Consider the following 24,981-nt stretch of genomic DNA (forward strand, 5'->3'; position numbering starts at 1 on the left):
CAGTACAATACGGCAAATTGTATCAGTGTTACAGATAGCACACTGGAATTAGAGCAGGAGATGGCATTTGAACCTTTCAATTGCAAGTTGATGGCTCTATTCACTACACTAATTGCTGCCTGTTAATACTTGACAATGGAAGTAAATTATAAACAAGTACATATTAACTAAGTTATTTAAATAATATATAAACAGCTTTATTAATGTGATGCCCTTACACTATTGTAAATAAGTCTTGTGATCAGATGAAGACCAAACAGCTAAAATAAAACACTCATTAATAACAGTACAGGGGGTGCAGTGGCGCAGTGGGTTGGACCGGGTCCTGCTCTCCAGTGGGTCTGGGGTTCGAGTCCCGCTTGGGGTGCCTTGTGACGGACCGGCGTCCCGTCCTGGGTGTGTCCCCTCCCCCTCTGGCCTTACGCCCTGTGTTGCCGGGTAGGCTCCGGTTCCCCGTGACCCCGTATGGGACAAGCGGTTCAGAAAGTGTGTGTGTGTGTGTGTGTGTGGGGGGTAACAGTACACAACAAATCTGACAGCAGACCTCCACAACCCTTCCGTGGATGAGCGGTTATTGAAAGTGAATGAATGAACAAACAAATGAACATTTTAAAATTGAAAGACAAGCTATGAATCATTTTTCTTACAAATATTTTAAAGTATGTAGCTTTACCATTGTTATGTGATTTCATGAAACACATTAACCCCACCATGTGAGAAATAGGTGTACAAAATGTGGCAAAAGTGTATTTTAATTATGGATTAAACAAACATGGAATGGATTACTTGCTCAAAGAAGAGTTCAAGGAATGTGTTATTACAGAATCAGTAATAATAACAATAAAACACCACCCTTACCATATTTTTCATCTGTACCATAACTACCAACTGTTATCCCCAGTTCCTGGGAGTTTTTGGTCAGCTCCACATCAAATGTGTCAAGTTCTTCAACAGTGTGACCCTAGAATAAAAATAAGAACAAGTTTTATACTAATGGCTGCTTGAAGCGAAAAGGCTTATCACTGGGCTGACATTTTGATCTAATTGCACTTTCTTCTGTTGCTTAAGATTCTTAATATAATATGTTTTAGGATTATAAATATCAAATTTACTATTTCAGTGATGTTTTCATTTGTGCAATCCAATAAATAGTACAGTATCCTTAAAGTTAAGAAACAAACCAGGGTATCTGGTGTCTCCTGTTGCTCAGCAACGAAAGGTAGGGTCACTGAAGGATCAGAGGCATCATCCATGGTTCCCCTGGCAATGACCAGCGTCACTCTGCTGCCACTGTCGCGCAGGACCTGGGCTACTTGTTCGCTTCCCATGCCTGTCACATCAGTGTCCCCAATCTTCAGTATGAGGTCCCCGCTGTGCAAGCGACCATCCTGATGGACCAGAGGTGCATTTCAGGTTATATCTATGAAGTACGTGCAAAATTCTTTGCATAAACTTTGTTTGCTTTTTTTTAAACTGGTGGTCCTTTAACTATTCTGTCTGTCTAGAACTTCCTCAGTCGAAGCAATCCGAGTCACTTTGCTCACGGCAGGCACCACAAAGAATCTGATTCTAAAACATCTAGCCACAAATCCATGAAGACATTTTTGACAAACACACAGGCAAACACACACTTTTGTCTCGTGTTTCTGCACTTATGTGACTTAATTTCTTGCTGTACCCGATCAGCTATTCCTCCAGGCAAGATGGTTTTGACTAGCACCCCAGTGGTTCTCCCTCTGACTATGCCGAACCCGAGGCCAGAACCGTCGTTCATCAGCTCGATTGTTTCCACCCGCTGCCAGGGGCTCTGTGGTATGACAGGTATAAATAAAACAAACAAAGATTACGATGGGGAAAGGCATTCCTGTCGATAAAAAAAAAAAACAATTCCAGCTGCTAAGTTGAAACAATTCTATGCTGCACTTGTGGGTGTTTTCACCAAACTGTCGGTAATTGCATGATGCCAACCGCAGCTACTTCTAACAGCGGAAACAGCAGAACCCCAAATAAGTAATCGAAAACTTATCCCTTACCCACTGAATCAAATAGAGTTTCTCTGCCAGGAGAAACAGCAGCAAGTAAAATTTTGGTTTCAGTCATGTAGCACACATTCTTAACTGAGATGAAACACATGGCCCAAGAGGCCCAGATGTGATGGATAATCACCTCAGTGGGTAACCTCAGCTCACCTCGAAGCCCACAACCTCAGCCAAAACAAAACCAACATCAAGAGCCTTACCGGGCCTGAGCGAGCCGACACTGTGCTGGCAGCCGATGGCGTGCGTGATATCGTCCTTCTAGCCAGTTGTGGGATGGGACCTCTGGCCACCACCAGGCAGACCTTCTCTTTTGCATTCTGTAGCAAGTCCATAGCCTGCTGCTGAGTAATGTCCCTGTCCATCAGCACCCCATTAATGGCTAGAATCTGATCACCTTCTTTCAACGTCCCGTTGCTGCAGAACGATTAGATACAAGGCAAAATAATCCATAAATCAGTTTTATAAAATGTACTGCTAGCAGTTCCACGACCATTTTATACCTCTTGGCTCAAGATAGGCATGAAGTGTAAAATGATAAATAAATGCTGCAGGATATGAATTTCAAAGAGTAAAGAGAGACAATGTTTAGAGACTGTTTTGAATTTACTTTTCTATATAAAACAGATTAAAAGCTGGCCTTTGCATTCATCTGTTGTAATAACTACACTAATTCTGCACCCAAGAGTAACCGATCCTGCTTACATGAATGGGAAAAAAAGCTGATATATATAATTAATCCGCGAACAAAGCTTTCTAGCCTTCACCGCCCTTCTGCTGAGAGGTTGATATTAGACGTTTGCGTACCCTTCTGCAGTGCTGCTAGGCTGGATCTTCTGCACAAAGAGGCCCAGTTCCCCTTGGTCGTCACTCTCCAGGCCGACCATGCTGAATCCCAGCTCTCCAGAGAGCGGTTTCAACATTTCCACGTCCATCGTGCACCGGCCCTGTCCAGAAATATCACCAGAAACACGACACTAATGGCTGTCAGGATGCTGTCAGAGGTGTAAAGTGGAGCTAAACGATAAGTGGCCAACATTATCTCAGTTGGTCAAGGTGTCACTGTAAAGGTTACCACCAGAACATTCATGTGCTCCCAATGCAGTAGAGATGTGTAATTTTGAACTGCCAATGCTAAGATATTCAGGACAACTGTACAGAAAGAAATATATATACAGCATATATATTTTAGTGCTGGTCTGAGTCATACCTGGGCCATGGAGCGAACAATGTGCTTAAATTCATCATCTGACATTTCGCCATTGATTTGGGGGAAGGAAGAGGTCTCTAGTGCCTCCAGGCATCCATTCTGCGTAGCCCAAATGAAGGACTCGCTGTGGGGAACGGTGAAGCGAGTCTCCGCACGGTGGCTTGACACTGGTGACAGGATCCGCTGAATCAATCACAGCACAGACAACATGGCAACATACATGTAAGCAGAACATGCAAAACGTTTGTGTTAATATTCAAATTAAGTGCAGTAAAATGGAGCACACTGCTTAGCGTACAAAGAGGGCTAGTTATCTAATCATTCTTTGAAGTCCAAACCACCTTTTTCCTACGGCAGCGGTTTTCAGTCCTCGTCCTAGGGGACCCTGTGTATACTTGTTTTTGTTCCAACCAGCCTCTTAATTAATAAGATGTTTTTGAGCTGTTCGAAAAAAGATGTTCTACATCTATACACAGTTTCAAGTTCTAGGACATTTATGAACATGTTTATCTCTTACGCAAAACTCATACATATGTATATTCATGAAAACCAAAAAGTGTCACTTTAAACTGGATCTTTTGCGTACCTCAAACCAAATCGTAAACTAGTATTCATCTTAATTAAAAATGGGCATCGACTCTGTTATTTAATTAAGCTGGGGTTGTGAACAATTAAGACATTTATGTGACTGAAAAAAAAAAAATGAAATAGCTGGCCAGAATTATGTTTCACTCTACATCATCAAGTCCAGTTCTAATGAAACATTAATTTCCTATTTTGCTTTGTCAGTAGAGACCTCCAGCTGAAGTATCTCTCAATACTAAGTTTCAGTATTCTGTAGTCCAGATCACAGTCGAAATGGAACTGAGAACTCAGTCATGCCTCATGCATGAAAAGCTCACCTGGCCCAGAAAGCCAAACCCTGGGGTTTAAAACCAATAGCCTGCTGTCAGACAGAGAGCTTTATCTGAGATTCCTTTGCAGGAGAAGGGCTAATGTGAGACAAGCTGTAGGTGTGCATGACTGGCATGATTTTGACATATTTTCAGTGCCCCTCCCTACCTGATTTGCACATTTTTTACCTTCATCTGCGACTGTAGTCTTGAAATATATTAGTGAAAATATTTTTTCAACTGCATACCTGATCTGTGTTTTATTATATTTTTAACCTCCCTGTCTGATGTTATATGTTTTCCATAAATGGATACAGTCGGATTTTTTTTAAAAGTTGTTCAGTTGGTCCACTTTTGTTCAGCCCAGTCGATGAATTCTGTCACTGGGCAAAGTGTGGAAAATACGACTGTGGGCTGTACAGTGTGAGAGAGCTATATTGGTCACCCTGGGTAAGCAGATTACAGTGCCAGTTTGGGTCGTGCACATTTAAAGAACCGTTTCTGCCCCACAGACAGTTCAACTTCTCCTCCACACTGACTAGAGCAGACTGTTGCCATGGCAATTCCCTCACCGAGTTTGGCCAGCCTTCCTTATTCAAACTCCTCTCAGAGCTGGAAACAATGCACAAATTGAATCTTTGCTCCCAATATGTTTTGCTTAAATTAGCCAGCAAGTGGTTCCACAATATATTGCCTTTAGCACGGTTACAGTCACCGGCTGCTACTTCAATTCATTATTTATTCTTTTCTCCTTCAGGATAACCGAAGCCTTGTTATCTGTCCACACACACACACACACGCACACACACACACACATACACACACTGTGTCCAACAATTATATGCCCTTGATCATTAAATCCTTATCTTTAAAAATTTCCAGTTGTTTATTCATTTTATTGATGTACCTTTCCAATCCCGGTCTCTGTTAAACATGCATAAAAGAGAGTAAATATAGAAATCGATTTCACTTTGAATCTGTTTGCGGAATGGTCTTACAAATGCTTGGAGAAATGTTTTCTGAATCTCATCTAAATTAATTACCATAGAACAGGGTCAGTGGTTTGAGCAAACATATCTGAAATCACACTGGAGATCAGTATAAATGAAACCCTCCTGTATTATGAGTCCTTTCATGTTAAGTAATATTGCATGTAATAGGTGTTTTCGGCACACCAGGTGCAGAACGTAGCGCACCCTGAATTTTATCCAGAAGGTCACCAATTCAAGTCACAGGATGGGTCTTCCTTTGGTACCTTCCGTTGAGGTACTACACTGAAAAGTAATTGTTCCATTGAGCTACGTAACCATAAATGAGCTCATTTGATTAGGAATTGTGCTGAGCAGCATGATGACAACCTGGTTGTTGACGGCATGGAGAGATGTTTGCAGTGCGAGAATCTGGTGGAAGAGGGGGCTCTGCAGGAGGGTCTTCAGAAGGTTCAGCTTCTCTTCGGAGGACAAATCCCCCCTCTCTTTCAGCTTAGCTTGGAGACGTTCCACGGCTTGCAAGGCACGCTGGGTCTCTGCCATTGTCACATGTGCCATTAATGAGGTGTGAGTTTGTAAAAAAAAGAAAACAAGATATATTTGCATACTGCTGAGGCAAGATGTTAAAGAAAACATTACCATTTCAGAGCTGAGTGTATTCACTCGTGTTCCCCTCAAAACAGTGAGTCTCTAAGGATGCTTCCCATAAGAGCAGAGTATCTCAAGGCCTAATGAAATTGTCTCTGTGACGGTTCTGGGTTTATGCTCAGTGCAATAACAACATCTGAAATCGGTCTGGGAAGATTGGATTTCATTATGCAAGTCTCGACTGTGTTTATGTGTGTAAAAATAATGATACTGAACAACATTTTTAAGATGTAACACCTACATTATGCCAGCACTTTCACCTTAGCTGGATTCCACAAAGCAATCAACTTCACAAAAGCTTGAGTATAATGAGCAATGAGGCTGCAGTGCACTGCTTCACCATGATTTTACCACGACCACCAACCACAGCTGAATGGTCTTCCATCTGGAGATATGGATGCTGATTTAATCAACCAAAGGTGTAAAATGAAGGCTAATCCCTCAAGTCCGATATCTGTTAAAACTGTTCAGTTCACACCCAGTCATTATGTATTAACGCTTTGGAGCATCATGATGCAATCAAGTATTATGCTTAATAAACAGAAATATATAGGGAAACTGCCTGTATCTGTGTATTAGAGAAATGAGGGGAATTTGAGGTATTTTCAGACAGCTACTTAGCATGAAATTCTTTAATATTTTTATTAGTCCCATTATTATTGCCAGTTTTTTCACATCTACACAGCTGTCCATGATTTTCTCCATTACCATTTTTTTAAACGGGCTGATTAACATGATCTGGAAAATTTGTGATAACACTACCACCTCTGACTTATTGCGGCGTTCAAGAATCACCTAACCACTGCAATGTCCACTGCAATTTCATTCAGTGGTCACTATCCTAGTCATCGTGTGTGCACATTATGGTAATTTTACTGATTGTATAAGGTTAAAATCTCTAATTTGCACATCAAACAACTATCACTGCTTATTCTTTTCTTCCCAAACAAAAATAATTTGGTGTTATTATACAAGTTTTCAATCTAAAAGGCCATCTTGAAACTGGGTCATAATATAAAGTTTTCCAATTTATAATTTTTTATATAATGATTAAAAAGTAAAGTACAGGAAGCAAGTCACTCATGTAGTAACACTAATTTCTAGCAGGCTATTTCCTCAGTAGTTATATGGTTATTATACTTAGTGGCTTAACTGGGTTCGCAAAAATGACCACATTACAAGCACATTTAACTATGTATTTTAATTGCAATTACTTTACATCTTAGCTATTTTATGTTACACTCTTTATTCACTATAAAACCAAAGCTCAGCTGAGAGTTTTTTCCTAAAACAACTGAGTACAGAACGTGATTGTGAATGTGTAAAAAGGCATATAATTTCCTTGACAGATCAGACATAGAGAGGCAACACAAATTTGGCCCAGAGGCCTCACTAAGGACACCAGTGTTCAACAGAGTGTAGAATATCACAATAAAGTACCGTTGTTCCCTGCCTGGAAAATTCCATTCTTTAATTTCAGAGCAACAACAATTTGATTACTTTGGTTCCTCAGAGATACTGAGAAAGACAGTTTGTAGTCTGCAGAAATGAACCCTGTTTTGACTCACATTCAATAATGTCTGTGTAACAAGTATTCCTTGGGTATGAATATCTATACCTTTTTCTTCTTTTGTTGCTTTACTGATCTTTTGTCTGCCATAACAATTACAAGCTGATTGGGAGAATATCTTTTTTTAAAAATAAACATTTTTGTAATTCACGTAACAGAAAGTTTTCACTTGCCTTATATTTACTGGCCTGTATTTTCTTGCTACTCAAAATGAAAATTGGTTACCTTATACACACCTTTTGTCAAGCAAATACTTTCAATATGTAGACTATTTGTTTTACTTCAGGGGTGTGGCATGGCAGTGGGTTTGGCCGGGTTCTGCCCTCTGGCGGGTCTGGGGTTCGAGTCCCGCTTCGGGTGCCTTGCGATGGACTGGCGCCCCGTCCTGGGTGTGTCCCCTCCCCCTCCAGCCTTACGCCCAGTGTTGCTGGGTTAGGCTCCGGCTCACCGTGACCCCGCTTGGGGCAAGCGATTTCAGACAGTATGTTTTTTACTTTATAAAACGTAGCATTATTTATCATTTTTTGCTGAGCATTATTATATTTTAATTTTTGTTTCACTACATTGGTTACCATGTGACATTAAACCACAAATGTGTTACTTTGGCATAACATCAAGAAAATTTGGTGAATGGGTTGCAAAGAATTTGAAGTGAGTGGAATTTAAAAAAAAAAAAATCTTACCCATTGCTTCAGTCATTTTTTTTTTCTCCAAGATGTCAGTGCTGCCCCTCAGGTGAGAATACTGATGCCTGTTTTTCTTAATACCTGCATAGTGCACAGATGGTCGAAAATAGATCTGTTTACTTTGTGACATGTAGTAAACAGTCTTTGAAATGAACTGGAAAGTTAAAACACCTATGACCCCATACTGATAAATGAGAACAGAGGGAATATAAAGACAGGGAATGTATGCAGAAATTACTGGCGACCCTGAGAGAGAATTTAAACTGCGTGCAGTGAATAAAGCTTTTAACTATGGCATGTTTTAAGGTGCCAGCATGAGTTATGGATGTGAAAAACCGCCATGAGACGCTCTCGCCATTTCTAAATAAGCGTTCATTTTCCACACACGTCCACCCTCTCCTCCAAGAAAGGAAAGCAAATTGGCATCTTCTGTAAACCTTAAGACACATCCCCAAAACTTCAAACGCTTCTTTTGGTCACCTGGACATACAATTGCATACATTATCATATTAATGACTGTGAAGGCAGACCTATACATGTTTGTTTAATTGGTATCACTTACGTGGAACAACCCATACAATGCCATAAAATGCTCACAGTAAAACATTATAATTCAGAGCTCAAATTAAACAACTATACATTTCTAAACTTATTTAAAAAATGTTCTCCTACACATTTTGGTATAAAGCATGAGTTTGAGAATTTAATCAAAAGTCTTTTGGTCTTAATTCAATATGTTGTTAAAATACAACGTGTTTTACTCTGCTATGCATGCAGTATAACCACAGCTACCACTGCAGTTTCCTTTTATTCAGAATTAATTTGGAACCTGTATTTCTTCTATGATCATGGACCAGTTAAAGGACCAATCGATGCATCTGGAGTACTGTAAAAATTATACAATTAACAACACAATTGGTTTTCTGGTTACATGTGCCTCACTGAAACGCTGCACACAGACAACTAAAAATCAATACAATGGCCTGTATAAAACTAGGTGTGGGTGCATTAAGGTAATTACATAAAGAAATCAATCTGTAAATGTTTTACAGATTCATAATATTCTCCGTCCTTCTGGTTGTGTGTTAGTCTATGTATCAGCTCTGTGTGGGCCTTCCTAGCCAACTAATGCTCTTACCAGGGATTAACATGACCAGATTGTAACCCAGAGCTTAATTAATTGACTTAGGCATGTGGCTTTGCAACAGTTATACTGTACTTAACTATATATATTTAAAAACAACACTGAGTTACCGAGTAAAATTACCTGGATTCCCTTGATAGATAAATGTATAGATAATTGATTTAACTGCCCGTTTGAACAAATTTTAAATTGTTTAAAGAATATCCAATAGATCTATGTATCAAGTGCAGCTGACATCAGAAAAAAAAAAAAAAAGAAAAACATATTGCGGTTAACATGCATGCAATTGCAGGAAAACTGATGCCTGGAAACTGCAGATACGCATTAAATTTAAATGGAAAAATCAAATGTGAAGTATAACTCACAAGCTGTGTGTGTTAATCAATATGACTTTACTTCCATCATGAGCTACAAGGAAAAGATAATTAAGAAAACAACCGTTAATAAATAGAGTGTATTTTTGGATCCTGTGTGTGAAATCTAGAGAAGTTTGATACACTTTGTACTAACTAAGATATGGCTGGAAATTAATTAAAAATACACGTGTGACTGTCCGACTCCGAGCATCGCCGTCCGCTTCCTCCGGTGTTTCACACATCATGTCACATTTGTACTGAAACACACACGCGCGCGCACACACACACAGGGGAGAGAGAGGGACACTGCACTCACGGAGGCGCGCAGCGCAGCGTAGGTGTCCGTCTGTCCCGTCGCGGCGGTTGTCAGCCCGTACCGGAGGGGAGCGCGCAGCTTCTGTCTGTCTGTGCTCATCTCCCACGAGTCGCGCTCCCGTTTCCGCGTCCCTGTCCCCCGGGGTCACAGGCGCCACTCGGCGGAGACACCTGCGCCGTATGTGTGTGTGTGTGTGTGTGAGTGCGCGCGCGCGTTGGTTGCATAATGCATGATTAAAGTACTGGCGAAACTGTGCGACTCGAGCCAATTATTTGGGTTAAATATTTCTGCAGAACACTGTAGGAACCCCTTTTCAAAACTTCCTTAGCAATTCTGTTATTATTATACACAACCTGCCATTAACTTCATTGAACTTCAGTATACTCTATCTATAAGCACACACTGTCTGAAACCGCTTGTCCCGAGCGGGGTCGCGGCGAGCCGGAGCCTAATCCGGCACCACAGGGCGCAAGACTGGAGGGGGGAGGGGACACACCCAGGATGGGACGCCAGTCCATCGCAAGGCACCCCAAGCGGGACTCGAATCCCAGAGAGCAGACCCGGCAAACCTACTGCGCCACTGCGCCACCGCGCCCCCTCTATCTATCTATCTATCTATCTATCTATCTATCTATCTATCTATCTATCTATCTATCTATCTATCTATTCTGAGTAGTTAATTGACCATAATGAAAATAAAACATAAAAAGACTCGTTTATATGGACTGACTCTTTAAATTGACGTACAATGTACATTGTGTGCACTGTGTACATATGTATAAGGACAGTTAATGTGAAACAATAATGTAAGTTGAAAACGTCACTCTCCAAACTTAGGGGTGCTATTTTTTTCTAACAGACTGAGAAAAATAGCTCTTGTCTGGTTTGAATCCAAGCTGGACACTCTCGAGGTGGTCTTGTGTTTCACTCTCAGGTGTAAAGTAATGACTCTAGTTCTCACAATGGCAGCTCTGTATGGTGTGAGTGTGCTCAAAGCCAACAGTGGCTTTTAGCATTACAGAAGGGATCGTTTTGCACCTTTCCATATTCCCCAGCAGCATCCATCTCGCGGCATTATGGTGATTATATAGTTGATGGCAAAGCATCACATAGTTCTTCTCATTTTTCTGTCTGCTGAAAGGCAAAGTTGAGTGGAGGGGGTAGACAGGAAAACCTATCCTCCCCAGAGGACTTACCTGGACAATTTAGACAAAGCAACAAGCTCTCTACCTGGAGGACCTGCGACCTTATTTTATAACAATTTCCACACTTGTGTTCTATAGGATTAGGTTGGTTGTGGGAAACCAGCTCCATCACCAGTGGCACAGCAAATTTGTCCTCTGCTTGCTGGACATATGGGATGGGAAACTGACACGGACAGAGGAGGACCCCGGGTTACACCTGGTACTCTTCATGCTGCATTTCTGCTGCACTCAGACCACTCTGGGAGCTGAGGAATGGTCAGAGATCATCTGTCCTATTTCTGCTGGACTGTACTGGTTACCCCTCCAATTGATGCTGGACATCACCAGTGCCCTTCAACGCCCACCTCCCTGACAAGCTGCTCCACTCAATGGCAAAGTACAAACTGATGTGTACTTCCCAGGGGTGGTGGAGCAGAACCTGCCTGAGAGGGCTGAAGGTGGCAGTGCCATTTCCAGCATTTAATGGGCCTTCAGTGAAACCTCAGTTGCAGGCATACAATGCTAAAATATCACCCCTAACTGCATTTCTCTCCTGCATTTATAAGTGTGTATATTTTCATTGAAAAGATATGCATTTTTGGTTAACTGGTGGTTCTATATTTATTTGTGTGTGTGTGTGTGTGTGTGTGTGTGTGTGTGTGTGTGTGTGTGTGTGTGTGAGAGAGAGAGAGAAAGAGAGAAATCGCCCTGATATGGTCAGCCTCACTCCCTATGCTTCAAAGATAGGGTCCAGACTACTTTGACCCTACATATTAGAGAAATAATTATTGATAACTGATGATATTTTTGGGCTGAATCATTACTAAAGACATTCATAATAATTGCACTTATTATTTACTGTTTATAAACATGATTCTGAAAGAGACACTGTCCAGTAAAGTAGTGGCATATATTTTCACCATGGCAACTTCAACACCGCATTCATATATACATATACTGTATATATATATATTCAGTACATGTGGGTTTCTGTTTGTACTGTATATACAGTATGTATATGTACATATGTATGTATGTCTCTATACATATGTTCTAATTGTTCATGTAAGTTGCTTGCTTGTCCCTGAAGCCCCTCCAGACAGAGATAGTTTATTTTTATAGGTTTTGTATGGCTCTGTGAATGATACTGATCCATTAAGCAGGAGGTCTGGTTTTTTGTTATCTGTTTTAAAGTAACAGCTGATCAGAATTTGAGACACCGTGGAAAAGGGTCATCATTTATTTTTCTAACTGCGTGAGGAAGTGGTTTGTAATTAGAATTTGACTCACATATGGAAGCAGATGCTTCTGGTAACAAGTGACCGTGTTGACTACAGCTCTTTTATAGTATTTTGGTACCGTCTATACAGGCAATGATCTGTATGCATATAGAATACTGTATGTGACATCTTCCAGTACGTCTGCTTTGGTGTGACTGGTGGGTTGGTGTTTGAAAGGTTCTGGCTATTTAAATGGAGAATGCAGAGGAGATCTGCACTGGACATGAGTGACAGTAGTGTTTTGTGCACTGGGTCCATTTGAGGCAGTCAGTCGGGTCAAAATTCAGTCTCAAATGAATGCTCCATGGAGGGCACTGTCGGAGGTTTGCAATGACTGTAAACCCTCATGGGGAGCAGTCTATAATCCATTGTTACCCAGGAGAGCTGGTACCTTGCAGTAATCTATTTTAAACTCTTAATGACGATGAAGTGGAGCTTTGTCCTTTTTGTTCACAAGGATTTTTTTTTTTTTTTTCCATATCTATATTCATGCTGGCAATGACAAATTTTAGAGGAATTGTTTTGTGGTTGGGGGGTGCGGTGGCGCAGTGGGTTGGACCAGGTCCTGCTCTCCAGCGGGTCTGGGGTTCGAGTCCTGCTTGGGGTGCCTTGCGATGGACTGGCGTCCCATCCTGGGTGTGTCCTCTCCCCCTCTGGCCTTACGCCCTGTGTTGCCGGGTAGGCTCCGGTTCCCCGCGACCCCGTTTGGGACAAGCGGTTCTGAAAATGTGTGTGTGTGTGTGTGTGTGTGTTTTGTGGTTTTCTTTTGGTGTTTTTCCGTTGGATTTTTTTATTTTTCTGCTGTAAATTATTATGTTTGTATTATATATTTATTCAATGTGCTACATGGAGAATACTGATGATTATAACCAAATGATTATTTGACCATTATTTATTTTACTGATGGTCAAAAAGAGGACGTATGAGTCAGTCATCAAGTTGCATTCAAACTGGTGTCTTGTTTTAACAAAACTACTGTTTAGAGAATCAGGACACTATATTGACTAAAATATTTGCATCTATTTTAAGCATTGATCAGTATTTTTAACTATCCTTGTTATTTACTACTAACTATGGATAGTATACATTCAAATTACTTGAATGTAAGTGTCGTTGATCATATGAACACATTCAGGAGATTCATATGGCGGCTGTTGAGACATTCTTTGACGTTTTCTCTCTCTCTCTCTCTCACACACACACACACACACACACACAAACAAGAAGACACACACTGCCATTATTTTGAGAAGCAAATCTACTGAAAGGGCCAGCGAAATGCAGTAATGTGCTTTTAAAGAGGCTTCATCACTCCATGTAACCTGTGCAGGAAACTAATGAACCAATACAGCAGCGCTTATTAAAAAAAAATAGATGGATCAACAATAAAAGTTGCAGTTTTGTGGCATATGCTGTATTTAAATAGGAGAAAGTGGAAAGTTAATGAAATGCTGCTAAATTTGGTTTTTATGGTGCTACACACACTGTATATCACACATTACTACAGTGACGGCTGTTGAGGCCATAAAAATCAGTTCAGCAGTTCTGTCCTATCAGTGTTGACATTGCGAGCCATTCACAGCTGTGGAGTTTTGCGAGACCGACATTATTCTTTCACTCAGTTATAGCAATAAAACACACGCACTTTTCAACAGCGCCATCGCTGCTATTCTTCAACAGCCTACGCAAATATAAAGAAGTTCAAACAAAGGCAAGATGTAAAGGAAGCCAATTTAGAAATAATGCAATGAAAAAGCACCAGGGCTCAATGGTACACTGCCAAAACGCTTCATGACCTGAAGATGGTCCAGTGAAATGCTTAACCAGCTTTTCAGGAAGATTTAGAAGTTGGGAAATAGCAAAGGACTGGGGGAAGGCTACTTCATAAATCTTCTCAAGAAATGCAAGTCTGAGCTACAGCAACAACTGCAGAGACACTGCGCTTCTTCTCTGTACTGTACCACTGGGAGGAGAAAAAAATCTCCTATTACCTTGGGGAGTTTAAAAGAAAAAAAAAAACAGTCGATTGATGAGGAGTATAAGTAGGTCTTTCGACGTACAGATCTCATTTCCACTATCACTGGAATGATAATATACCATTCCACTCTTTGAAAGACTCTCCGCTCTGTCCCAAAAACCATCTGACAGCCTGGATCGAAGGACTTTCTGGAAGCTCACAGGGCACTTTGATACACCAGAAAAGCTTGTCAGCGTCACCCAGCTTTTGTCCAAACAATTGTCACGCGGAGTGGTTCGCTGCAGTCACTTTACCGAGGCGCTTGAAAAACACACAAGCCAAACAATGAAAAGAGGCAGACCTCCCTTCTCCATGCTAGCTATACATTTTACTGCATATTTTTCTACCAAAATGAAATGTTTGTGTGCAGGCCCATTAACTGGAGGAGTGTCACAGTCCCACAGCTATTCACATAGTCCACGTTACGCAATTCTCCTCACTGCACTTCCATCACATTGTTTCATATTCCTGCAAATTTCAAGTAAACCGCATCATTATGAAACCCATCTGTCACAGCTATCCTAAATGATTAATTTCAACGAAGCAAACATAACACTTAAGGGGAAAAAAAAAAAAAACTGTATTTCCAAATCTAAATGAAATTTGCTAACTGTATTTGTGTGTGTTCAGAAGCTGGCGTGTGAATTTCCAAAGATGAGTATCACTCGAATACCTTGTCAGTCCGAAGCAACGAGGACAGTCTTAACTGCTTAAGCTGCTGTTGAACGTCTCTCGAGTAGCTGTGTGTCCCGAGAAGTTTATTTTCGCGCGAGAGGATGTATGGACAAAGTGGCGAGCGCCAGTGGTCTGAGTTCCAGGGGTGGGCTTTCCTTGAAGATGGAAACTGGAAAGGAAGATGGAAAGTTTGTGACCGTGAGCTCACCGCAGGGTGCTGGAGTCCTGCAGCAGCGATACATCCGTCATTTTGGGTGGTACTGTGCTCGAAGAGCTCGTTCAGCAGCTGCAATCACAAAATAAGGACTGCATGGTCAACAAGCAAGAGCAGTAGTCGTGCCAAGGAGTTTATTGTGATATGCTTCACAGTGTGTTCCCTGGGTATGGAAATTACTCATGCGCATAACAGCCCGATGCTTGAATAATTAGGAGAGGTCAGCGCTTGTACACAAGTGTATCAAACTTGACTTTCATGATGTCATACAGGGAAATGAGTTCTAAGGAAAAATAACATATCTTTTTTTTGTGATTACTGAGCTGGAATTTCACGGTGAATGCTGCATCCTAATAAGGAGGACAAAATGGGTTAGAGCATGTCCGGTATAGGCGTGCAGTGAACACTGACTGTCGAGTGACTGAGGGCTGACTTTGGCTTCATGTGTTTCACATTCTTTCTGAACTATTTCCAGCCTTTTCAAACTATTAAGCAGAGTAGGAAAAAAAAATGACCTGCCGCCCACGAGATTCAACTCCACCCCCAGAACGGACTGAGCCTCAAGCGTACACAGCGGCTTGCATCAGCCAGCCCGTATAATTGGCTGGACTCGGTCACACAGAACTTAGAGCGCCTGAAAGGGGACAGGAGACAATAAATGGTGGAAAATACCAATTTGGAAAAAGAAGAGATAATATGTTTTTAGCCTAGCCTCAGTAATGGATCCTCTATTGAGTGTGAAGCATTTTACTTTACTGTATATTTCAGGAGGCTAACATATTTAAATAAATAAAAAACGATCAGCATTAAAAACAGTGCAGACATAGTCATTACAATGAAATGTTAAGCTAATAGTTGCTATTATTTACTTGCTATTATTATTCCCTATTTTTGAGTTTGCTTAGAAATATACTCAGTGGTGGATGAAAACCTAGGAAGAAGTACAAGGCTCGTCTCAGCTGGCTAACACTATGCAAGACACAAAGTGAGGTGAAAAAGGTATTCTACAGGTGCAAAAAATAAAAATTTACAAGCGCGTCTATTAAATTCTCCTTATGCCATAGCTGACTCTTACAGCAACCAGTGACATATGGTGATTTATAAAGATATTGATTATATACTGACAGTATAGATTAAAGGTAGCAGTTATTCTATTCAGCTTTAGATTTCTTGGCCCACGTAACTTTAAGTAGAGTATCCAGCAGGTAAAGTTTTACTGTATGTGTAAATTGAATCAGCCTTGTAACCCAGTGGAAGACTGACTTTTACGATGCACCCACATCCCAACAGCCCACCCCCACTCCATTCCAACAAGGCTTTGCCAGGAGTAATACTGATGTGCCAAGCGAACAGATGGAAATATAGTCAAGTTGGCATCAGACAAAATGAAGACATTTACACCAGGTTCAAAAATTACTACAAATGATTATTATTCTTTAAAATGTGGCTTGAGGATCTGAGAATTCCATTGAACTGCTCCACACATGTGTTTGAGACATTACTTCCAAACAATATATAGATCGTCTGGCTGGAGATTGGTCCCAATGTAATTGAGTGCATTATTGTGTAGCCAAGGGTCCAAGAAACCTATCTGAAGTGGACAAAGATTGCAAACTTATTTTCTTTTTCATCCAGCATTATCTGCTACAAACATGCCACAGGCAGACATAAGAGTGTGCTTCCAGAGGATTGTTGATGACATTGAACTGAGCCCATTTTTTTTTTTTTTTTTCTTTTTTGCGAATAAGTACTAAGTTTCGCAATTTTCCAGTAAAATTGTGATTAGAAGAGTGTTGCCTGGCAGGGTCTGAATTGGTGATGACACAGATAATTTGGCTGCTGTCGTATCTCTGAAGTGGGCCTCCTCATTATAATCTGCCACATTCAATAACGACTTTCAATATATGATACATGGGAAATTGCTGATTTAGTTTATCTGTAACTTCACATTTGAAATTTCACTGTTGCTGTCGCTTGGTCCCTCCACGTTTATTTCTGATCCTTAAATTGAACCAAGCTGGGAACACAGTCAAAAATGTGTGTCAACACTATGGAAAAATCCAGATGCCAAACACAGTGAAATTTACTGAAATGTTCATGTGTAAACAAAGGAACGCTGTACATTATTATACTTCATTTAGCTAATGCCTTTTTTGATGGTGACTTACAGTGTTAGATAAACTGCTTTACAATGAATTACCCATTTTTACAGCTGGGTAATTTTTACTGGAGCAATTCAGGGTAAATACCTTGCTCGAGGGTACTACAGCAGGAGTGTAATTCCAAATGAGGACTGTCAGATAAGGCAGATAACAGCCCTAACCACTCTGCTACCTGCTACCCAAAGCACTTTATAAACCTCAGATTCAAAGACTATAGCTGCAGTGAAAGACGCAGCTTAACAACGTGTTCCAGCATTCATTTTCTCTTTTTATTTAATTATTTTGTGCTTATTGTTTTTGTGGACAGGGACACTCATTAACTTAATAACATCCCTTGTAATTTGTTTACCAGTTAAAGCACATATTATGAGAAATTAATTACATGAATGCATTCTATTATAACTTTATTTGAAATCAATGTGTTATTATCAGTCAGATATGAAATGCAAAACCCTAAAAACAATACCTGTTTGAAGGCATTTATTCAAGACTGGTTAAACGGTTGGCATGGTGGCACAGTGAGTAGCGCTGCTGTCTCACAGTGCCTCAGTGGTATGAGAGGATGTGGGTTTGATCCCTGCTCAGTCTGTGTGGAGTTTGCATGTTCTCCCTGTGTCTGTGTGGGTTCCTTCTGGGTGCTCTGGTTTCCTCCCACAGTCCAAAGACATGTTGTTCAGGTTCCCCCATAGTGTGAGTGAATGAGAGAGTGTATGTGTTCCACTGATGTATGAATGACTGACCCATTGTAAGTAGTGTATCCAGCAGTGTAAGTCACCTTGATGAAAAATGTGTGTGGGCTGATAAGACTACATGGAGTTCATTGGAATTTACTTTGGAGAAAAGTGTCTGCTAAATAAATGTAAATGGACACCATGGTGATTTTAACTCACAAATAACAGTATGATTATACAGCACATTGTGTATGCTGCTTAGTCTTATATTGTGATATGACTTGACAGTTTGTGAACATGTCACTGACATGAATAGAAGGGGTGATGTACTACACATAAAGTAGTTATCTGAAAAAAAAAAGTTTTGTTTGTTTGTTTTAATGAGACCTTTTTGAAAAATCCTGCTCTATTAATTCAGGTATATATCCAGTGGATATATGGAAACGTATATGATATGGAAACAGTGACAATTACATATGTTTATGTAACGCTGGCCATCGGTAACATAGCACTGGTTCGACAGATTGACATTTTCTGCGGACTGCAGCGCTCCATCCCACTCTGGAGTTCCGAATACCTGCGGAGAGCTGGGGGTGCGCAGCGCGCGAAGCGAAGGGTTCCGCGAGCGCCACTTGCCCCGCCTTTACGGCTAGATGGAGCCCGAGTCCGCGTAGTTGGGGCAAATCCAGTTCCGAAATTTTCATCTCGCCATTCTTCTGCCATCTCCATGTGAAGCCCCGCTTCGCAAAACCAGTTTCTCATTTTCTTCCAGGGCTTCGCTCCGCAAACAAGCCGATTCCGGGAGATCCTTCGGCAGCTCGGAGTAGCAGCGCTGGATTGCTTTGGACGCTCCTCTGCCCTGCCTGCCTCCTGCTCCTCGCACCGGGGGCCGCCTGCGGTGGAAGGAGGCTTCTTCTTCCGAGGGTGGAGAAGAGTGATCTGTGTGCGAAATAAGGAGCTTTCCCGCTGCCCACGTTGCCCCCCTCTCCAATGAACGGATATTAGACACTGACTGCGATCCGCGCAGCATCATCTTCATGGAGAATACAGCGCAGGGGAGCGCGCTTCAGCACGCGGAATGAAAGTCGACGCGTTTCCTTAAGCCGCGCTGCCTTCGAGTGAAGCGGCTTCGGCTCGCAAGAACCGCGCTCCGAGGGGAGAAAGGACAGTTGTATGAGAAACAAAACAACGAATAACGGCAGCGATCTCGGCTGTTTTTCAATGGAAAGACTTGAAGAGGATCGATGCTGCAGCCTCGTCTGCAGCTCGTGAGATGTGGTAAGGATGCTCGGCACATTTTGACGCGTCCCTAACTGAGGTGCGTTTTGGTCCGGTACCGCATGTCGCCTACATGATTATTTATTGTATATCACGAGAGAGCGACGATCTTATTATTAATTTTATTCATTGAATCATTGCAGCCTCGGCTGTTACCTGCGCTCCGTATCTCGCTGCGTTCCGGAAAGCAGACAGACACTGCTGGGCAGGTGAATTGTGCCGTTTTCAATGAATCGCCTCGGTCTGCACATGCATTCTCATTCTCCTCTGTAGAGCGCTGATTGATGGCTTGATGGATTGGGGTTCGAGACTGCCGGATTCTTACCCTCCAAATAAGAGACGTGGGAAGTCATGTCACATTTTGCCGAAGCGAAGGATGAATACGGAGCACGACTTGGATATATTTGCACTGGCGTTATGCTGACGCTTAAAAAGGGGATCTGAGTTGTTCATTTCGAGATACTTCTGTTGCAGTTTATTGATATTATTACGGTTATTTTTAACTGATTATGTTATTGCCCAAAATGTATAGGTACCGTCGCTCAGCACTGATTACAGATAAAGCTGGAAACAATCATATGCCTGTAAATATCTGTAAAAACTCTCTGAATGACCTTGACTTATCTATCTATCTATCTATCTATCTATCTATCTATCTATCTATCTATCTATCTATCTATCTATCAGTTTAGGTGCTTATATAACAGTAATATAGTAGGCTAAGTATTACAGTAATTCTGCCTAATTACAATTATGATTTTGTGACAATGATTTTACTGTACAAAAAGACTGTATATACAGTAGCCATTATAATTTTCTGTATGTATTTAAGGCGAGATGAAAAGGTGGAGTACAGCATTGGGCAATATGCCTGTTCCCACACGTATAATTTTTAATGAAGAAAAAAAGTGTTAATGTTAAGTTGCGTTATTGAAGAGCGGGATTGTTTGCGATAAACTTAGAACACTAAGCCGTATTCTGTACATTTCGACCGTTTACCGGCGACCTTTTTCCTCATTGCGGTTGATCATGTCGAGTGAGCCTGGCTTCTATCGTGACAGTATCAGTTTTTCCGATAAAATTCCCGGAGGAAGTTCAGGAAAGGCGCGCGCCGCGACGCGCTCTTCTGCGCCGTGCACGTGCGTCCTCGCGAAGCGCGAAGCGGGCGAAGTGGCGCAGCCGCCAGAGGACAACCTGAGCGTCGTCACAGAGATGATCCGTCTCTCGGTGAATAGATCATCAATCTCTGTTCAAATTCACGGACCATGTAGTATGTGATGCTTCTCAACTTTAATTTCTTAAGTGCAACCGTATGTTTGTTTATTTATTTATTATACAACGTTCTTCGCGTACTGACTACGAAGAGATTTCAAAAGCTCCGGCGTGTTGTATTCCAGGTTCAGATTTGCTTGGATAATTAGTTATACATTTATGTATCTGGCTGACGCTTTAATTTAAAGCACCTTACAACAATGTTAAGATAATTGCAGTGATTTACCCATTTGTACAGGTGGGTAATTATTTTACAGGTAGCAATTAAAGTAAAGTACCTTGCTCAAGGGTACTACAGCATGAGGTGGGATTTGAACCTGCGTCCCTCAAGTGCAACTCTTCACTTCTAACCACTACGCCACCTGCTGCCAATTACACTTTCACAAATGACGTGTGTACAAAGTGAGATATAATAAATATCTCAGGTTATTTCAGTTGTGTGCGGCTCATGCATGTCTTATCTACATGTTCTGATCTGTTGGCTGGGCTTTCAAGAAAGCACTATAAGCCGCTATTGTGGTTGTTATTCTAAAGATACATGATCTTCCATAAAGGATAAGACGAATTCGTGCTGATGGGGTTTGCCATTTAATTAGTTTAAATGCTTACATAACTCAGAATATCATGATATTTTTAGATACAAACACAGTGGAATATTATTTCTCAAATTTTAGTCCCTGCTGCAAATTGCGCACAGCTTCAGGCAGAAAGCCTGCATCTGGCATGCTCAGCCTGCTGCGTGTCAGGGACCGAATGGTAACTTTCACAGTCAGTGTCAGGAAAATAAAAGGCCTGTGAAGTGTCACAATGGTCCTCATAACTTCATCGATTCAGTTTGATTCATACTCATCCATTTAGACTGCAAAAACTGTAACAAATATTCATTATGTTAATTGTGTAATTGAGTGATATCAGAGTGGGTTTTGTTAATAATACTAAGTACTTTCAATATAAAACATTGTTTACTATCAATTAAACGCAATTCATTTGGGCTGGATTCCCAACTGAAATCAGTTGGCATGAGAATATTGTACAGCTTTTTGAGCTTCTGGGAGCTGGTTGGTACGGATGTATTTATAATAAGTACTGGCAAAACTGCTATTGTAAAGGTTATAATAATAATAATAATAGTAATAATAAGAATAATAATTATAATAATAATAATAATTCTGCTAGAATTCAAAAGATGTCAGAATTGCTTGCATGCCCTCTAGATTTGGGGTAATGTAGACAAATTGGCGTTTAGATGAATTAAAATGCTGATTGGTGAACTTGATTACCAATTTTATGCTTAGTAATTGCATATTTTTGGATATTAATTACATCTATTTGTGTCAAAGCTGCCTCTACATTCAGCACTTTGACAATCACAAAGAAACTCATCATAAGAGAAGTGTATACACATATTTATGTATGAATATATAGCGCTCATGTGCACACATACAAGGTCTTGGCAATATCCTGTGACCTCTGACACATGTGGTAGACAAGTGGTGACTGAACAATTAGGAATATCTTGAGAGGCGACTCACCCTCTAGGTTTAAGATAATTGTCATTGATTGTGCCGAATGGGAGGAAGGCTGAGGGACGAGGCCTGATTAGCAGGACTCATCTTAATCAGCCATCGTTTGACCTCCTGCCTGACCTGTAGCGCGATGCCTCGCCTGGGATCGCCTGTCAAGATGTTTCGCCGCATATTAATCCATTAACATCTGGGAGATTAAAGGTCTGCCGAGCAGTTTGTCCCGATGACGTCGGTTCCTAGAACAATGACCCTTTATGGAAGAGCTGCTTCAGAGCAGCAGGAGCTGTTGTGTTTAGACGAAAATACTGCACATTGTTGTTCACTTGTGTTTAGGCACTGGAAATGTTTACACCAGAAATGCCCTTATACCATGATTTATGGGTGGAAATTAATTGAACTCCATTTGTTCATAATAGCCAGAACTCTACTACATGCAATACCTAAGGAAAGTATTTGAATATGTATTGTTAAACTCATCTCAGTACCAGTTGTGGTTGATTATGACTTGATCCTTAAACATTTTTGCTTTGATGGCATTCTGTATTTAATTTGTGAAGACCTTAGTGCCATGGGAATGGTCTATATCTTGATCTGTCAAGTTACCGCACTCCTGTAAATTTATTCCTTGTATTTTATAGGATATGAAAAAGTCAACAGACTATTTATGATAAGCAAGTGGTTTATGTAAATCTCTTGACAGTGCTGTATATCTCAAAGCAATATAAGAAAGAGATCTTACCAAAATTAATGAACACAATGTTCTGTTTACAATGCATTACACTAAATTTGTTTGCAAGACCATATTCTCTGCGGTGATGTGATGACCAATAAATAGTTTTATTGGAATATAGTTGTGTATTAATGTAAGAGATGTGATTTAGGACAGGTCTGTTGCCACCCACATTGTTGGCCTGGTTTGTAAGGCTTCATCTGCTTTTTTTGCTGTGAATATTCTAGCATGTTAAAGGATGTGGCCTCCTTTAGACATTAGATTGTAATATCCAGCAGCCATCAGCCTCGGTCTCCTCACATAGGCGCCACGCTGCCAAGCCGATCTGACATTGTCGGTGCGAGGACTGAATCTCCATGGCGAGGCGGTGCAATGATTATGCTGTTTTGGGCGAGACCGAATCGTCAGGAGGATTCCTCCATGACAAGTGTCGGTGGTGGAGAAAAGCTCCACCAGAAATGCCTCTTTGAGCCAGGTCAGTCTTGACACTTTGTTGGCGAGGCTTATGAAAAAAGTAAGAGCCTCAAGCCCTGCACTCAATTCTTTGCAATACAGGAAACAAATGTGTTTGATAGATGGAGGAAAATGGGGCAGCGCTGGCCACCGATGGAGAGTGTGCCGACATTGTGACACACGCTGTGTTGCTTTGAAAGGGAGCCTTGTGGTGGTCGGCTTACGTGGGAAACATATGAATGACCTGACATTGCTTTACGATGAACTAAAACATTATTTTATGATGGCTTTTGGTGGTGTGACTATTTATAATATTGATAATAATAATAATATTTAAAAAAATGTTGTAGGGAAGGAAAGTGGATTCATAATATTAATCTGAAATGCAGGCATTATGAAAACAAGAGAACTGCGCCAGTATCGTTTTTCACTTCACAGCAAATTATCAGATGTTTCAATATTCCATCATTAATATAACCAATCCCTGAAGTGATGAATATTCTCACATCCAAAGTCTTCACTACCTAATTTAATAATGATATGCCATTTAACTTTTAATGTTGTAAAAAACGTTTAATCCTATTCAAAAATTAAGAGAAAAAAAGAGAAAAGACAAAAAATGCTCTTCCCTCAGTATACAAAGAAAGAGTTCTTTTTCCCTTCTTTCAATAGCTGTTTAGCACATATTTCAGTAATTATCCCTTTCTGCATCTGCTTTTGTTTATCGAATAACATTTTGTTAGGGCTAAATTTTGGATAGTAATTCACTGTCTGACTAGCTGATGGATGAGTGTAATCTTGAGCAGTGTAAGTGGTGTTCATTATGACATTTTATTATTTTTTGACTCACATTGCTTTATCAGTTAATGAGGGATACATGCATAATTCACACTTGCTTTTCCACTTCTAGGTAGATGAAAATCCTGAATTTGTAGTGTTTCAGTTTGTGTAGTATTACCATAAGAATCTGAGATGGAAGCAAACCCCCTTCATGAAATTTGTTCAGTATGATTATTATCTGCTTGTCATAGATTTTAATTTATTACAGTAATATGTGCGAGGCATTAAAGCCACATTTTTCCAACCCCCCTGTTGAGTAACTTGAAGGTTAGCAGCAGCAGAATATAGACAATTTCCATGGATCCAATAAGGTACATTTTTATGAAATAGGGTCTCACTAGTGCCTCCTGTAGATGTCAGATGTTTGCTTATCATCTTCTATTCAGATGTATCTCTTTTTTGTGTCAATTTTCAGCCAGGCTTTGTGGAAAAACATGCAGCTTGACAGGTGAAGAGGTAATGAAGTGACCACACACCCTTCTGACTCCTTTACCCTAAGCTCCTTAAAACAGCATGGGAGGGGGGGGTGTTGTGGACATCCGAATCTCAAGAAGTGCAGTGGTGCGGTGTTGAAAATCAGGGTAAAAAAGCGTTGTCATGGCACAGGTGCAAGTACTCTGTTTCGCTGTTAAGGTTTCATGGTGGCACACAAAAGATGGCAAAAAAACCATGCTGCACTTGTGTACTTTCTAAAAAAGAAAATTCTTTTCAATGCTTTTTCCCCTGTCTCATTTGGCTTGATGAGTCATATTGTTCTTTTTTTTGTTTGTTCAGACAGTAAAAAAACAGGTGCATTGGGACACCATGAGGAGAATATGAATGGGCTCTGCA

The 24,981-nt window shown here is 40.8% G+C and overlaps 2 protein-coding genes across 9 annotated transcripts in view; one reads left to right on the forward strand and one right to left on the reverse strand.

The window, feature by feature from the left end:
- LOC108925694 (multiple PDZ domain protein-like) overlaps positions 1 to 9,934 on the reverse strand; it is a 46,386-nt gene extending 36,452 nt beyond the window's left edge. The window contains exons 1-9 of the mRNA XM_029259295.1: positions 9,849 to 9,934; positions 8,030 to 8,113; positions 5,498 to 5,664; positions 3,247 to 3,429; positions 2,844 to 2,983; positions 2,240 to 2,453; positions 1,679 to 1,807; positions 1,182 to 1,388; positions 859 to 961 (exon numbers count right to left, since the gene is read on the reverse strand). Coding sequence (XP_029115128.1) covers positions 859 to 961; positions 1,182 to 1,388; positions 1,679 to 1,807; positions 2,240 to 2,453; positions 2,844 to 2,983; positions 3,247 to 3,429; positions 5,498 to 5,664; positions 8,030 to 8,045 — 1,159 coding nt within the window. The 5' untranslated portion in view covers positions 8,046 to 8,113; positions 9,849 to 9,934. The remainder of the gene's footprint in view (positions 1 to 858; positions 962 to 1,181; positions 1,389 to 1,678; positions 1,808 to 2,239; positions 2,454 to 2,843; positions 2,984 to 3,246; positions 3,430 to 5,497; positions 5,665 to 8,029; positions 8,114 to 9,848) is intronic.
- Positions 9,935 to 18,684: 8,750 nt separating this feature from the next.
- The window catches only part of adgrl3.1 (adhesion G protein-coupled receptor L3.1), a 177,604-nt gene continuing 171,307 nt past the window's right edge, over positions 18,685 to 24,981 (forward strand). For 7 of the 8 annotated variants that reach the window (XM_018737955.2, XM_018737958.2, XM_018737959.2 and 4 more), the window contains exon 1: positions 18,685 to 19,329. The gene's annotated coding sequence lies outside the window, so the exon portion shown is untranslated. Of the gene's footprint in view, positions 19,370 to 24,981 lie in introns of all 8 variants that reach the window. The other variant, XM_018737956.2, reaches the window with a different exon arrangement.

Source organism: Scleropages formosus, chromosome 16, assembly GCF_900964775.1.
Source record: "Scleropages formosus chromosome 16, fSclFor1.1, whole genome shotgun sequence".
NCBI lineage: Eukaryota > Metazoa > Chordata > Actinopteri > Osteoglossiformes > Osteoglossidae > Scleropages > Scleropages formosus.